General features: G+C 37.7%; 1 protein-coding gene across 5 annotated transcripts in view; it reads right to left on the bottom strand.

The window, feature by feature from the left end:
- zmp:0000000660 (arf-GAP with Rho-GAP domain, ANK repeat and PH domain-containing protein 2) overlaps nt 1-15,823 on the bottom strand; it is a 165,419-nt gene that overhangs the window by 6,735 nt on the left and 142,861 nt on the right. For all 5 annotated transcript variants that reach the window (XM_037976413.1, XM_017426249.3, XM_037976414.1 and 2 more), the window contains 6 exons: nt 14,402-14,476; nt 13,832-13,949; nt 10,691-10,819; nt 9,283-9,416; nt 8,123-8,205; nt 3,856-3,891 (listed from right to left, as the gene is read on the bottom strand). In XM_037976413.1, coding sequence (XP_037832341.1) covers nt 3,856-3,891; nt 8,123-8,205; nt 9,283-9,416; nt 10,691-10,819; nt 13,832-13,949; nt 14,402-14,476 — 575 coding nt within the window. The remainder of the gene's footprint in view (nt 1-3,855; nt 3,892-8,122; nt 8,206-9,282; nt 9,417-10,690; nt 10,820-13,831; nt 13,950-14,401; nt 14,477-15,823) is intronic.

The following is a 15,823-nucleotide window of genomic DNA, read 5'->3' as shown; positions in this document are numbered from 1 at the left end:
ATCATCAAAATTAAACGAAATAAACATTTGAAATATATGAGTTTGTATGTAATGTATGAATATAATATACAAGTTTCACTTTTTAAATGGAATTACTGAAATCAATCTACTTTTTCATGATATTCTAATTTTATGACCAGCACCTGTATGTGAATGTGCCTGTGTAAAGTATGCTTTTGCAGCACTGATTACTACTATAAGTAATAATCTAGGATGATGGTTTAAGTAATACCTGCCACTAAATCGGGTTTGTGCAGTTTGCTGTTCGGTACTTCTGCAGTCATGTTCTGTACCACTGTAGGAATAAGTGCGACAGTAGAGGAAATGCATGCCTGTATCTCAGTGGGTTGCAACTGTTGGAGACTAGTTGGAGAGACAGAATCACAAGAAAATAGGCAAATTCTTATTGAGTTTCACTTTGAATTGGTACTTATGACAAGTTTGCCACCTGTAAATAACACGCAACATTTATGTGACATTTATGCAAATGATGTGCAAATTGTTTAGAAAAAATTTTGTCACTAAAAGTCTTAAACATTTTTTAGTTTGATTGCAATTTACTCTCTATTTTTCTTTTGAATCAGTCAATTTGGTTTCATAAGTTGCCAAATTCTCCCAAAGTTGTTTCACACCTCTCACTCTTTCTGACTCATAAAAAATAAAACGAGACGGTTCTAGACACTTGCAACGACTCTGACCATTATGAGAGTAAAGCCGTGTCCGAAATTTCTTGAACATATTCAAAATTCCAGTGACATGAGAGCAAAGCAGCTGGGAACCCTTGCGACCGTATTAAGATATTTTAGAAACTCTAAGCGAATGCCGTTTGTAATTTGTCGCCAATAGTTGCAGCCCAATGAGACAAAATAACAGCATCAGAGAGAGAAAGATTGCTAAATAGACCAAAGAACACAGATTCAAAAACAGCACATTTTATTCCTTTATCAGAACTGTACTTTTAAAATAACTGTGACACAATGTGCTATTAATACGTTTTAAACAATATTTGATTTCTGGAAATTACACCCTCACTTATGGTTTCATGACCCCAACTTTGGGTCATGCGTTGTTTATACCAAAATAAAACCAAACGGCCAGAGACAGCCCTTGAACATTAAAACAATTTAAAAATAAATGATAGAAAACAAGGATGTCAGTTATGACTCGAGCAGAAAATTTAAACTAACTTTGTAACTGGTTTACAACATAGAGAGCTTTTTGGCCACAGTTTAGTCTTTTAGGCTTGAACATTTCTTTGACCAGTTTTTAAAGGTCAAAGGTTGTGCTGAAAATTATTGACAAAGAATGGAGATCTCAAAAAAAAGAAATGATTTCTTTCTACCAATAAAGAATTGGTGCCTTAATTAACTGTCACAAGTGTTAGTTCACAGACATTATGTTTTGTATGTCGTATTATGATAAAGTATTATAGTATTTTGAACAAGTATGAAAGCTCTGTTAAATTTCTCATAGAAACCCCTATAATGGGCTTAAACAAATCTACCTAAAAAAATTATCTGACAAAATGATCAGCAATCTGCAAAAGTGCAGTAAATTTTAGCTCTACGTTTTCGTGTGCATGTATTTCTGCAGATGTAAAGTTCTGCATGCTAGACAAAGTAAGCACACTATGCCAGTGTTTCAATTAATTTGTGGTTCTTTGATCCCATTAACCAATTAAGAATGGCCATCTGAAAAAAATGTTGCCCACTGCTGATGTAGACCAGTGGTTCCCAAATCTTTCAGATTTTGATCCATAAAAGAAAAAATCGCTGAAACTAAAGAGTCTGATTATTACTGTTTGAAGTAGAAAAATATTACAAATGTGCCATTTATTACAAAGCTCCCTCAACTACTGTGTTATTTTCTCACTACTACTACCATTTAAAATCTTTGTTGCAGTTCAAACTAAATATGGTAATCGTTTTACAAATTTTTTGTAGTGACTAATTCGTTGTAATTTCTTAGACCTTCTCAAAACCTCTACATTGTGTTTCACAACTTTGGGAACAACTGGCTAAATAATACTTGCAATAAAGGCAAACAATGTGTTTTTTCAAAGATTATTATGTATTTACATTTTTAAAATGAGAAGTAAAAAACAAATCATGTGAAATTAAAGTAATTCCATCCATTGAAACTTGAAACTGGACAGTGACTCTAGTTTTGTGTTTTAATTGAAAAGCAGACAAAGGATAAACCAGGCGTTTTGCATCTGAGACAGTCTTGTAAATCATTTCTTCATTCGTTTCTATAGCTTTATGTACCAATGAGTGTCATCAGAATAGCATTGGAAATGTTGGTCATTTTTCCTGAACAAATTGGCCAAATGGAGCATTTGTAGAGAGAACAACATTAGTTTGAGTCCGTAGCTCTGTGGAACACCATAATAAACTCTAGAACATGGACAAGAACCAATGTTTACATGCACAAAGTGGACTCTACGAGACCTAACCCAGTCCCAAGTAGTACCTTGACTGCAATTATAGCTTAATATATTTGTTAGAAATTATTGTGGTCCGTTGCATCAAATGCAGAACAAAACATTCAGCCTAGAAATAAAGTTACGGATGGAGATGATATATTTATACTTTTAATTTATGCTTTCTTAGTTCTGCAAATTGGCGATTTAGTGTTTCAAGACATTTTCAAAGACGTTAAATATAAAAGCAAAGCTAGATATCTATCTGTAGTTGGCTAAAAGATAGGGATAAAGGCTTGGGTTTAATTATAGATGATTTAAAGTCCTGCAGAATATAGCAAGATAAAAGAGAAAGATTAATCTGTTTAAGTACAGAGGTGTTGATAACGGGTAAAACATATTTAAACAATCTGGTTGGGATGGGGTCCAAAAGAGACCTTTATGGTTAGAAGCTCTGTTCTTATCACTTAAAGAAATCACTGCAAAGAAAACGGTCTAAATTAATCCTTTCACCTTTCAAGATCAAAACTATCCCTGTGATGAAATGGGAAAGATGAAGCCTTTTCCTAAAAATGACAATATTTTAGCAAAATATTAGGTGCTACAATGTTCTACAAACTATGACTTTTGGTAATTATGGCCAAATTGCTGATTTTATTGTAATGACTTTAATCAGGGTGCATTTTGTGTTTTGTCTAAGACATTTCCAAGTCACAAAAATGGGAAGAAAGTAAAATTAAGTAGGTGATTTTATTAAAACTTTATCACGTCTCCATGCGAGGCGAACAATTATGTAATTGCCTGTGTGTGTTTGTCTGCAGGTCACGAACCAGTGAACGGATTTTATGAAACCCTCAAAAAGTAATAATTGCATGTGAATATACAACAGACTAACTTTTGAGTTCAACCAGATTCAAAATGGCTGCCATATCTAGTCGACAATAATAGAAATAAATTTACCTGGGGAAAATGGATACATGAAAAAGAAGGGATGGTTTTTAATTTTCGAACAATGGACCGTCGCTGCTGGCTGCTGTCATCACGAACTACTGCTGCCATGGTTGTGTTTGCTTAGTGTGCAACCATGTTTAAGTGGCTGGTACATGTCAACAGAAGCACATGAATTCCAGAATCTAACCTGTCCGAGCGGAACATTGTAACAAGGTGTTCAACCATATTCACTTCACCTGTCGGTTTTAATGGTGTGGCTTCCTAAGGGCCGACCAGAAGCGGCCCTCTCACCATGACTACCATTCATTTATTTCAGCTGCAATGAATTTCTCATTAAGAGGCCATTCAGATCATTAAAAGTGCTTCAGCTCAAACTTTCGCCACTAAACTTTTTTTTTCCTGTATCGCAGAGATTTTAGGTGGAAAGAATAAAATTTAAATCTATGAATTATTGAACTGAAGAACTTCCATTTGGTACTCACCACTGCTGTTTATCGGTGTACACCGTGAAGCCCCAGCTGTAAAAAGCAAAAAGGACACAGGTCAGAAATGGGATTTTTTTTTTTCTTCTTCTTTTTTTTTTAAATGTGAAGACAAGTTTTTAACTGGTAGACTTCAAATCAATAAAATACTAAGTTAATGAGTAAGTACAACAACAATAACAAAAGGTCGAAACCTTTCCACAAGTATACAGAGAACACACACGCTAAAAATGTTTCCTTCAAAGCCGAATGCTTCACTGTGGAATTAATTAGTGCAGTTCCAACCCCGATGTTTATGTATGAGCAGCCATCAATATGCTCCAGGCCAAACTGGCAATACAGAGCAAAAGCTGCTCACCTACAGTACAGCACCTTGATAAAAATACAACAGGTAATGAAAGTATAAATCTAGGAAGTGAGAGACCTTAATATATCCGGGAGCAAATGCAAATAAAATCTCATTTGATTGCCGGTTACTGCACAGTTTTAATGCTGTAAGCTAAATTAAATGATCCTCTGGATGCCTCTCAGTGTATAGGTTAGCACCATGAAGTAATTAAACATTTTAAATTTTGTATTTAGTCATAATTAAACCACAAAAAGAAGATACTTTTTTTAAATAGAATTACGCTAATAAGAGGTGTGCCTAATGAAAAGTTTTACAATATGTAGCAACTGTATAAATGAAAAACAGCTATCCATGTGGCAGAGGTTTAGTGATTCTTTTTAAGCCAATAGTGCTGAGGCAAGATCAATTTCTAAACATTTAGCTACTCTCACCCTGTTGCTAAGATTAGCAACCAAGTTAGCTTTAGCTTGTCTGAACATTATTGACGAATCCGAGTACCGCGTCAAAAACCAACACTATAAAATGTTCTCATCCAAACAATACAGTTATTTGCATTATATCCAATATTTCTAAAAAGTAATAAATGTGAGCACTTGTCTGTGTGATTCAGTGTGGAAAAAAAACTATCATCCAGGCAGTACAAAGGTGGAAAGACCACCTTCCTCTTCCCTAAAAACCTTTACAGTTGTAGCTGAAAATGAGAAAAGGAGTGGGGGGGCAGAGAACAAAGCAAAAAAAGGGGGCAGAGATGGAGAGGCAGCAGCCTGAAGCACCACTCCTGTGAGTTAAAGCAGCCGATCTAACGCTGCAGTGGGCCGCTCGCAGATAGAACACTGCCTAATGAGGTACTGAAGCGCTGCCTCTCCGAACCCTCTCACTACAACTCTCTCCATTTTCCTCACCACTCACTCTTTATTTCTTTATTCACCGTTTCACCTCTCTCACAGCCTGCTCGACAGTATATTTATGATAGCACGCCGCATCATCCTTTCCTTCCGTCCCTCCTTCTCCTTTAATTTTTTTTTTTTTCCCTGGCATCCAGCTCTTCTCCCCACAAAGGTTTGTGTAACAGACAATCACTTTCTGGACAAACTTCCCCCCCGACTCAAAAAGTCTGACGCGAAGAAAATTATGAGGAATTATAATTAGGAAATGTGAATTAGAGCGGTCTGATTTTGGAAAACTTCCTCTTTATTACTCTAACAAGAACTGGAATAGTTTTGACATGTGTCATTAATTACAATAACAGCAGCTCATTAAAACTAAACAGCGGCAGCAGTGTTTTCCATTTACAGAGGGAAACTTTAATAATCTGCATTTCATAAAATGCTGTTACATTTAATCAATATCTTTAAAGTGAAAAATAAGATGGGGTCAAGAAGGTCTTTACTGCCCCTTCAGGTGTGAAATCTGAGGGGATGACAAGGAGAAAGCGTAATATCCTTTTGGGAAGTAATAACTAAGTGTATAGCTACAACTTATTAACTTTTGGAGTCAACCCAATTCATTAAGGCCACCACAGCCAACTGACATTAGGGAAGACAAAAATGGCTGTGACTCAGCCAGTTTCACAGATATCGAGCTAATATTTGGTGTGGTAGTAGCTCAAAGTTATTCACAACAAAGACTCTGAGCTCTACACATTGTGTGACATCTTTCCTGAAAAACTTGGCATTAACTGTTAGGGTCAACTCGTTCCATTGGCAAAATATTTCATAAACCACTGGGCAATTTTTAATTAAACTCTCGAATGTACAGTAAGCCTACTGCTACAAAATGTGAATACGTGGCAGTGGACGCTGGTTCAGTGGTTTAATAGAAGCTTGTGTGAAATTAGTGCCCATGGAGTTTTCAAACCTCACAAACAGGGAGAGAAACCTGGGTTCCTAACAGGCTTAGCTTTCTTTACCAGGCAGTGAAAGCCTTCTCAATTATGTGAGCAGATCATAACGCAGCAAATGACTGAATGCCCATTAAGTTTACTTTAGTTGAACTCAACACACAAAAAAATACAGATACATTTTCAAGGCTACATTTCTACTTTTTTAGGAATGATATACCTGAAAGCAATGATTTTTTATGTGTTCTAGCTGGGGAACATAAAAGTGCTTGTTTGTTTGTTTACAGCTGCATTTATCAAAAAGAGAGACAGATCATTTAAAAGTCAGGGAACCATTATTATTATTTTTTTCTTTATAGAAGCATTTTGTAGTCACTGACCTTCATGTTTTCATTAAAGTTTATCTTTCATCACCTTTTACTTGCTAATAGGCTTTCTGTATGTGATAAAAATAACCGCATGCTTATATCTTGTTTAAAGAAAAAAGAACCCGAATCAGGTGTTAATTGCATTCCTGTCAAAGAAACTCCACTGCTCCTACTGCTAATTTCTATTGGAGGTAAAAGTGAAAAGATCAAACATTGTGCGGTGCAGCAGAATTGTCTAAGATTATACTTCGGCTTGTTTTTATGCACCCAGATGGAGTCGTGGAAATGAAACTGCACGTGTTGAATGGTCATGTGACTGTAATGCAGTGATTGTATTATCAGATAAAATAAGCGAAGTTGACAGTGCAGGCACACTGGTGGTCCCATGTGTCTCATGCAGGCATCTCTGCTCTAGTATTAACTGCAGTCTATGCACTTGTAATTTGGCTGATGCCAGTCATCGAGACGCGGTGTGGGATGCCACAGGGTGTTGTAAAGGCACCCATGTCTGGATGGCAGATGCAGATGACATGGCTTTTGTAATGTTTTCTGTACAGATGACATGGCTTTTGTAATGTTTTGTGTACAATACGACAAACCTCCCATGGTCTGGACTGTTTTGAGTGATTAGAACCTTTAGAACATGTGTTGGTCCCCTCAAATACCCACTTGTTCCAACATTGGGCCACATTTGAACAATAAGGCCACTGTTACGGCCAGTGGCCATGTGTGTTTTTCTTTTCTTTTTGCTTCCTCCTCATGGTACAGTCCGCTGAGTCAACAGGCTTCACTGTGGAACCATTGGATGAAGCCCTTCCTGTCTCTCCTTCCTGGTCGCCGCCCATGGACGTCGTGGTTGGCTGGTCAATTGTCGGTTTCACCTATCCCTGAGGAGACCCACCATATTTAAGCCCTCACTTCCTTCCACGCAGGGCAGCTGTTCCTCTGCTTTGAACAGTTAGCCTCTTTTGCTGGTTATTGGACTCTGATTTAAGCATTGTTACTTTTGTTTACTTCTGCTTTAAGCTGTGTAGTTCGGTTAGCTCTGATAGCCTTTTGTCTTTGTTTTGTCTTTGTGTTTTGCACTTGTCCAGAAGTATTTGGTGCTTTCAGCCATTACTTAAACGTTCTGTTCAAGAGCCATTTGGCCCCGCTTTAAGTTAAGACCCAACTTTTGTTTGAGTGAAATTTGTATTCTTTAGTTTTTGGGGTTGTTTTTTCACGTGTCTCCCTCCTGTTTGGAGTTTGTGCTTATTGTTTATGGTTACTTTTGTTTGCCACCCAATTTTGAACCGAACAAGAATAAACCCCTTTTTCTTATCACCGTCTAAGACTGTCTGGGAATATTAACGTTACGTCTCTCACCCTCTGGCTGAGTCGGGACGTAACAGCCACCCAACCTCATGCAAATACACAATGTGACCCCTATCAAACTTCACAGAGTTCTAGAAATATTGTTTAATGTGTCTACAGGGTATCCTGTCTGCTGACCTTCACTCACTGTTATTACTAACTGACAGATGCTCCAGCAACATTATTGTTCAAGTCATGATGTCGCTACCTATGTCCTTTGATGCCCATTGCTGGTCTGTATGTGTACCAAATTTTGTCCAAACCAGAACATTCCTTCTGAGTGCCGAACTGTTTTTGTCAATAAGTGTATATGTGTTTATACAGACTACTGAATCCTAAAATACAGTTACAGCTTACTTAGTTGGAGGTTTGAGTTTTTTCTTCAGGCCTAGGTAACATTTCACAGTCTTCAGCTGGATTGTTTTCTCCGCTTTAGTGTTCTGAAACGAAATGAAAAAATAAGGTTGAATTTTTCTGGTCTGAAAAAAGAAAATTGTTCTTACAAAAAAAACAAAAAAAACACGATCAACTAAACTTAAATAAAATGTCAGCTAATTATCTGTGTCATTCCACTGAATCGAACCACAACAACAATCATTTGTGAATCATTACAGGCGAACCTCTTCCTCCAGCTGACAAAGAACAAAGTGAAGGAGAACAAAGCAAACAAAAATCAAAGTTACAGTTTGCTTTTGACACCTACACATCAAAACCCACACCCCATTCGCTGTTTCATCCAACATGATTTGCACTAAATACAGACCTGGCAGTAATTGCAGAGGCCAAGGAATATCAATTAAATTTCAGTAACATGTCTAATTTTCCTTGTATTTACACAGTAATTAGGCACATTCTTCTGAAACCTCATATTTAGAGAAGCTTTCAGAGAGAAACACCCGCCTCCCCCCCCTCCCCCCACACACACGCATACATGTCGCTGCAACTCATTTTGCCTCCTACCTACATTCCCGGCTCTACATGCAGCCCCTCTATCAATTATTAACACTTCTTCACACTCCTTTACGAATCCCATGTTTCAACTGTAGAAATGTACTGAGAAGAAAAGCCCTCCAGGGAACTCGATCCTGCTGTCCTCTCTCCAGCACATGCTGTATTCTTTTTCTTTTTTTTTATTCTTTTTTTTTTTGATTTTGAAGGAAAAAATAAAGAGCAAAAAGCCTGCTGCCATCAGTGTATTTTATTTCTCTCTGTAATTTGAAAAATTGGAACCTTGAGACATGTTGTTAGGAATATGAAAAAGATAAACTACGTGTCACAGAGGCTGGCTGGGTTGGGGTCTATTAGGCTGCAGTGATGTAGGCTCCACCGTTATACATTTTGCTGCTCTTAAGAAGTTTTAGAACCTTTTATTCTTCTTTGGGATGTCAGTTTTTTCCCCTCTGTTTTTTTAGAGTTGTGGTTAGATGCAAAAAGAAACCAAAAAAAAAAAAACTGTGGTTAAGTGTTTAAAGTAAATGTGACAGCAGATGAATCCAAAACGAAACAAGTGTACTTACTTTGATCTCCCTGTAAAGCAGCAGCTTCTCTGCGTGAAGAGCAACGTACTTGTCCTGAAATTTGTGGCCTGGCAGCAGCTTGGAGGATCCATCGTTGAACTTCAGATAGTCGCCTTTTATAAACTGTTGGGAATCTGTTAAACAACAGTGATCTTGCAGAAAATATTACAGTAAATAGCCACTTGTATTATATTTTTTGTTTTACTGCAGGTAGTTCTATGGACAAGCACTATAGGATGGCTTTTTGTGAAAAACAGGTCCATAATCAACTTTGGCTGAATGTATGGGCTCTGTTTAGTCAGTGATAGTTGCATCTAAATTAGTGGAAAGTTTTAAGAATTAATTGGGCTTTCACATCTTGTGACTATACCTAGATTCACCTTCAGAATTTTTAACAGTTTCATTTATAATTTATAACAAGGTAAGGTGGTGTTAAAACAAAAAAAAGTGTTTATTTGAACTACAACAACATGAATGAGTTCTGCATCAGATAGTTTCTCCGAATAGTTTCTTAGTTTATCCATTCATCCATTATCTGCAGCGTGTTCCGGTGTCTGGTCGAGAGGGGCAGCAGATTGAGCAGGGAAGCCCGGACATCCCTTTCCATAGCCACCTCTTCCAGGAAATGGTACAAGATGCAATTCAAAATTCAGGCCAAAATCCCCAAGGAGTTTGTGCACATATCAAGCAAATTATTTTGTTACAATTTAGCCACAAAGTGTCTTAATGTCTCAATGTGTTCATAGTTTACTTTCATTTTATTCCTAGTTTTGTCTAGATTATTAGAAAATCAGATTTTCTTATGTCTCCAAGCAGTCACAATTTAGTTTAAAAGTTTGTCAAACTCTGCCAAAATTGTCTCATTTCTCACACCTTGTGACTCCCAAAATCTAGACACAGACATGTTTTAGATGCCCACTGCGATTCGGAAACTATTTTGAGAGAAGATCTGTCAAGTAAATTTTTTTCGAACATGTTAAGAATTACGGCGATGTGAGCGTGAGGTCCTGCAACTTATGTGAGGAAAATGAAAATCCTTGTAAACATTTCAAGATCATTTGAAAACAAATGTTTGTCTCAACCCAGTCAGATGGTAGTTTTAGGGAACCTCTAGTGTAAAAGAACCATATACTTACATGTAAATATTTACAAAAAAAAAAAAAATCTCATTGCATTTCTGTAAAATGTTTGAGATCATTTGTTTTAAGATAACAGAAATGGGCTTTGGTCTTGGCCTCGCTCAGTCTAGCCGTTCTCTCATCTTCCCTGACAGAACTTGTCGGATATTCTAACTTGATAATGCTCTGAGCAACTTCTACTGCAGGTAAGTTATTGATTGCTGATAACAACTCCACAGAATGCCACTTTAAAAAAACATCCAATCTCTTCCTTTAATAGCGTACTTTACCTTTATCATTGGCCATTCTTTTAGCCCCTGGAAACTTCTTGATAAGAAGAAAAGCAGAGCTGGGGCACTCCAAGGTACTCCACTCCAACACCTGCTCAAGAATCTTCTCACTGTGGTGCAACGGGCGTTCTGACAAAAATAAAAATGCCTGATTTTATCGGGAGGGAAATGCAGGAGAAGACATTAGGGATCAAAAAAACAACAACAAAACAACTCTGTTCTCTGGCCTTGCACGAACTCTACAGCCTCACATCGGTAAATCTACGACTAACACGTGTAAACTAAATGCCAAAATTATGTTGTTGTTCCTCCCGTTGTCATCACAGAACAGTTTGAATTATCTACAGCATATCAGGACCTGATTATAAAAACACACTCATGTGCAAAATAGGCCTATTATCTCCCCCTAATTGGTGAACAGGGTGCATGCTGTCAGCCAAAAAAAGCAGATAGTTTGTGTAGCACCACCTCTGCTCTGATGCTTCCATTTCTACACCCCCGTGTTTTTCATAACCGAAGGAGGTAAAAAAGAGCCACAATGGCATAACTTATTAATAACAGAGGGCTTATCTTTGTGCTGGAATCTCTGCAGACACAGGCTGTGGAATTAGTTCCTCCTTTCCCAACAAATATTAGCTCCCCCCCCCCTTTCTGTCCATTGTCTTTGGGAACAGTGTTTATCTGCAGCTATTCTCCAAAATGTCTAATTATTGCACCTTCCCTCCCCACTTTGTGGCTTTATGAGCAAAACCCGTCACGCTGACGCCTTCAAAATCGCTCGACTGTTTACTCTTCCTCGGTCATACTGGTTTGGCATGGAAAATGTGCTGAACTCTCAGCAAATACATCATTTCAGATTCAACACACCTTTTTTTTTTTTCACTTTTTGTTAGAAGAGGACGGTGTGTCCTCTGCAACTTTTGAGGAAGAAAACAAACATAAGAGCGAGGTGTAAACTCTAAGTGAACCGATGAAAAGTGCAACGGGGGACGCTGAAGGAAAGCAGCTTCACGACAAGTTTGACTTCCTTCTCGCTTGATTCTTCTCTGATCAAATGCAGACATATGAGGCGTGAGGAGCCGTCGCTGCCTATTAATGTGTGATGAGGTGGGTCAGCTCTTTGGGTTGATCATGCAGGAAAGGATGAAGGTAATCCATGACATATGTTGGCAAAAATGATTAATTAATGTGCATATCATCAAACCAATGATGCTTTGATAACTTCTCAGTATGCTACCACGTTCACTGAGAATGGTTCATTAGAGAGATAGCATAATCGTCTAACAACAAGGTCTGTGGATGAGAGGGATGGTATTTTTTGCCTTGAAAGAAAATACTTACCATTAACGATGATGTGGCTCTAATTGGATATACGGCAGATCATAGTGAAAAAAAAAAAAGGCTATCACTACAAAGTGATGCTGGACTTTATTTGGTAATATTTAATTAAATAATGTTTTAATGCAACAAGCGCTGAAGTATAGACAAGTGCCAGAATCAGATATTTTTTCAAAAGGGAGGATCAGAGGGTATTTTCAAACTATCTGGGGATACTTCTCTCAAGGAAAGTTTACTCCAATGTGTTAAAAAAGGAGGCTCTGGAAAGTGTGGCTTTTAACCTGATTGTGGAATAGAATTTTACCCTTGTGGTGTTGCTGAGTGGATCGTGAAGGACTGATTGTCGAGTACACGGTTTAAGACCTTATCTTTTGAGGCATTTTGTGGGGTGCTGCAAGGGTTGATTTAAAGGGCTATCCATTATTGCCATAACCAAAGCAGGAGCTGTGTTGGCATCCTCGGCATAAAGCCAAGCTCATTCTTTGCGCGGCATGAACTCCACCAGGGCTGCCCCCGTCGTCTCTGATACCGTTTGTAGAGTTCATGGACAGGATCTTGAGATACAGTTGCGGAGAGGGGAGTTTTTGGTTTGTGAACCTCAGGGTCTCATCTCTGCTTTTTGCAGAAGATACTGTTCTGTTAGAGTCTTCAGGCCCTGACGTTCAGAGTGCACTGGGACAGTTTAACGCCAAGTGTGGAGCAGTCGAGAAGAAAACCAGCTCCTCCAAATCTGACATCATAGTTCTCGATTAAAATAATCTAAAAGTCTCTCTTTGTTTTGTAGGCAAGTCTCTGCCTCACCTCTGCCTCTCAGTATTTTGTCCACAAGTGATTGTTGAATGGAGCAGGCGATAGATCAATGGATCAGGGCTTTATTTGCAGTAATGAGGGTGCTGATGTGGTGATGAGCTGAAAGGCAGCTCTTGATTTACTGGCCCATCCATGTTCCTCCCATCGCCTATGATCATGAGATATGGTTTTCATGCAAACACTACTTTTTAAAGCTTCAAGTTGCCATTAGTTTTGCCAGACATGAGTATTTGCATTGAATTCTGTGTTTTGTTTGAGGTTTTCTTTACTTTTGCAAGCTGCAGCACTGGTGTTGCAGCCTAAGGAACTTTCTAGAGGACCAACCCATTTCTTCAGCTAAGATAACCATGTAATGCAAAATTAACAATGGTGTAAAGATGATTAAAACAGTGTTTGCATTAACTGCAAGTTTTATTTTAGGAAATGAGCAATCTACTTTGATCTTGGCCTCATGACTTGGACTAGCTGTTAGCTTGTCAATCTGGTCAGAATTTATTTTTATTTCTCCAAATTATGGTTGTTTAAAGAGCTATTTAAAACAGGTGAGATATTACTTGATCAAAACTTTTTAAAGAACCCCCCAAAATCAAACGATTGCAACTATCTTGTTCAGGAAGGCTTTTGGTCACATTTTCACACTGTGTCTACATAACAAAAAGAATCTCTGATACATTACTTTGCAGTGTCACTGTTGCTGCATTCTATGATTTTCACCACCAAAGCTAAAACAAAACACTATTGCAAGAAGACACTGTAGGTTTGGCTGTCAGACATTAGGTGTTTTCTGAAAAGCAAAACTGATAAAGCAAAACATTTCACATGCAAACCCTTGGACACCAATGGCCATTTGTTTCCATGCTGTGCCTTCCTTTAAATAATGTCTGTTATTAAAATTGTAAGTGGTGAAGATAATTTGTGCATAATTTATGAGCATGACTAAGTATTACAGGATGCAGGCTAGACAATTTAAAAAAAAAAAAAAATCTTGCATACCCAACTCTCCATTTTCAATGACTTCAAAGGTGGTCCAGAGGTCATCAGCCCTAAAAGTGGCATTTTTCATACTTAGCGCAATTTCTGCGAGTTCTGACGGCCGCATACTTGGAGAAACCTAGACACAACAGACCATGACACAAAGAGAGCACATGCTGTTTATAAAACCTGAACGCTGACCTTTCTTTCAGCAAACGGGGCTGAACAAAACAAATCTGACACCTTTCTCCATCACTAAAACTTAAAGATTTAGAAACAATCTGTGCAGCTTAGTGGTCGTCTTTAACCTGAACCCCATTAAGCATTGCTGCAAACTTAGAAAATGAGTCTGTGACCTTCAGCAGCCGACAGCCCTTAGAAAATGCAATTACTTACACAATTTAAACAGATTTCTTTGATTAGTTTGCTTTTGATTCACTTCTGTAGCAGTAATCCCATCAGGTTAAACCACAGATGTCTCAGCCCTGTTCTATCAACCTTCATCTCTTCCTTTCTCCGGTTTCACCCCAACCTCTTATTTCACCTCTCCAACAGGACATGTAGAAAGCAGAGGAATACACACAGGCTCACCTTTATTAAACAGCACTGCTCTGGAACTCGCTTTTCCAGGTAAACCTCGAATATCAGATCGCCTGCTGGACTGAACTAAAGAGGAGAAATCAGAAGTAGTAAAAAAAATGAAGTATTAGTCAAATGAAAATTTGGTGCAATATGATTAATTTGTCTATTATTTTTGCCCCCCCCCCCCCTGAAATTTTGGCTCTCGTGTGGTGAGACTTTACATTGGCAGAGGTTGTTTTTTAGAGGTTAAGAAGAATAAAACCCAGCAGTGTTAATGGAATGCAAAACCCGGTTAAGTAAAAAGAACGTGTGCGAGACAGAAACATTCAGGAAAGGTGGGAGCACAGGGTGAATTCTTCATCCTCATCACAAGTAAAATGTACCCCTCGTGTGCAAGTTTCAAGTTTGTATTTAAAAATATTTAGAAGGCATCACGTTAGGATGGGAACAGATGAAAGTGAAGGGTCAGAATGAACCCAAGATGTCAAAAGTTTCTGCTCAAAGGAAAATGTATCACTCGTAATACTGTCTTTCCTTTGTTTAAAAAAAACAGTATGGCTCCATTATCAGACCAGATAAAGATAAACTTTTTGTGGTTCAGATTTTATGGCAGTTGACTGTTCATGAGTTGTAGCATTTGACTTTTGGTCAAGTGTTCCTCAACATTTAGACAATGTCTTCGTCAGATCCATCAGATCCAAAGCTGCTTTTAATAGCAGACTAGCAACAAACCAAGAACTTGCCTGATGGCTCCACTACTACTGGTGTCTGACGATAACTACAACTAGGAGCGAAGGTTTGAAATCACCAAATCTTTCAGTGACCTCGATGAGCAGAACTTCAGGTTTCATAAAGGTCTCGCATAGGTTGATCATTGGATTTTGGCTGCATTTTTGCCACTTTCCTGTTCAGTTCTTGTTCCTGACCATGACAGCATTAATGTGACGTGTTCTGAAAAAAGATGATGAAAGTGAAATATTCATATCTGAGATGCATCTTCCTTCAGATGATCATCTACTGTCTGCTAAGTTTTTAACTAATCTGTATTAATCTCTTTGTTGATATAGTACTATCTTATGTGTTAAACTGTTATTTTTAACATTTGTTATAGTTTTAACTAAAGAACTGGAATAAATTACATTTTTAATAATAAGTTGCTTGCACCAAAGTTAGCATGTTACTAACTAGCTAAAGATTGCTAATTGCTAGCTAAAGTTCTAATTTCACATTAATTATTTTTTGATCATCTACTCTACAGGTGCTGGTCATAAAATTAGTATATCATGAAAAAGTAGATTGATTTCAGTAATTCCATTTAAAAAGTGAAACTTGTATATTATATTCATACATTACATACAAACTCATATATTTCAAATGTTTATTTCGTTTAATTTTGATGATTACAAATGACAACAAATGAAAATCTCAAAT

Source organism: Kryptolebias marmoratus, linkage group LG7 (assembly GCF_001649575.2).
Source record: "Kryptolebias marmoratus isolate JLee-2015 linkage group LG7, ASM164957v2, whole genome shotgun sequence".
Lineage (NCBI taxonomy): Eukaryota > Metazoa > Chordata > Actinopteri > Cyprinodontiformes > Rivulidae > Kryptolebias > Kryptolebias marmoratus.
This window is presented reverse-complemented; position numbering and strand designations above follow the sequence as displayed.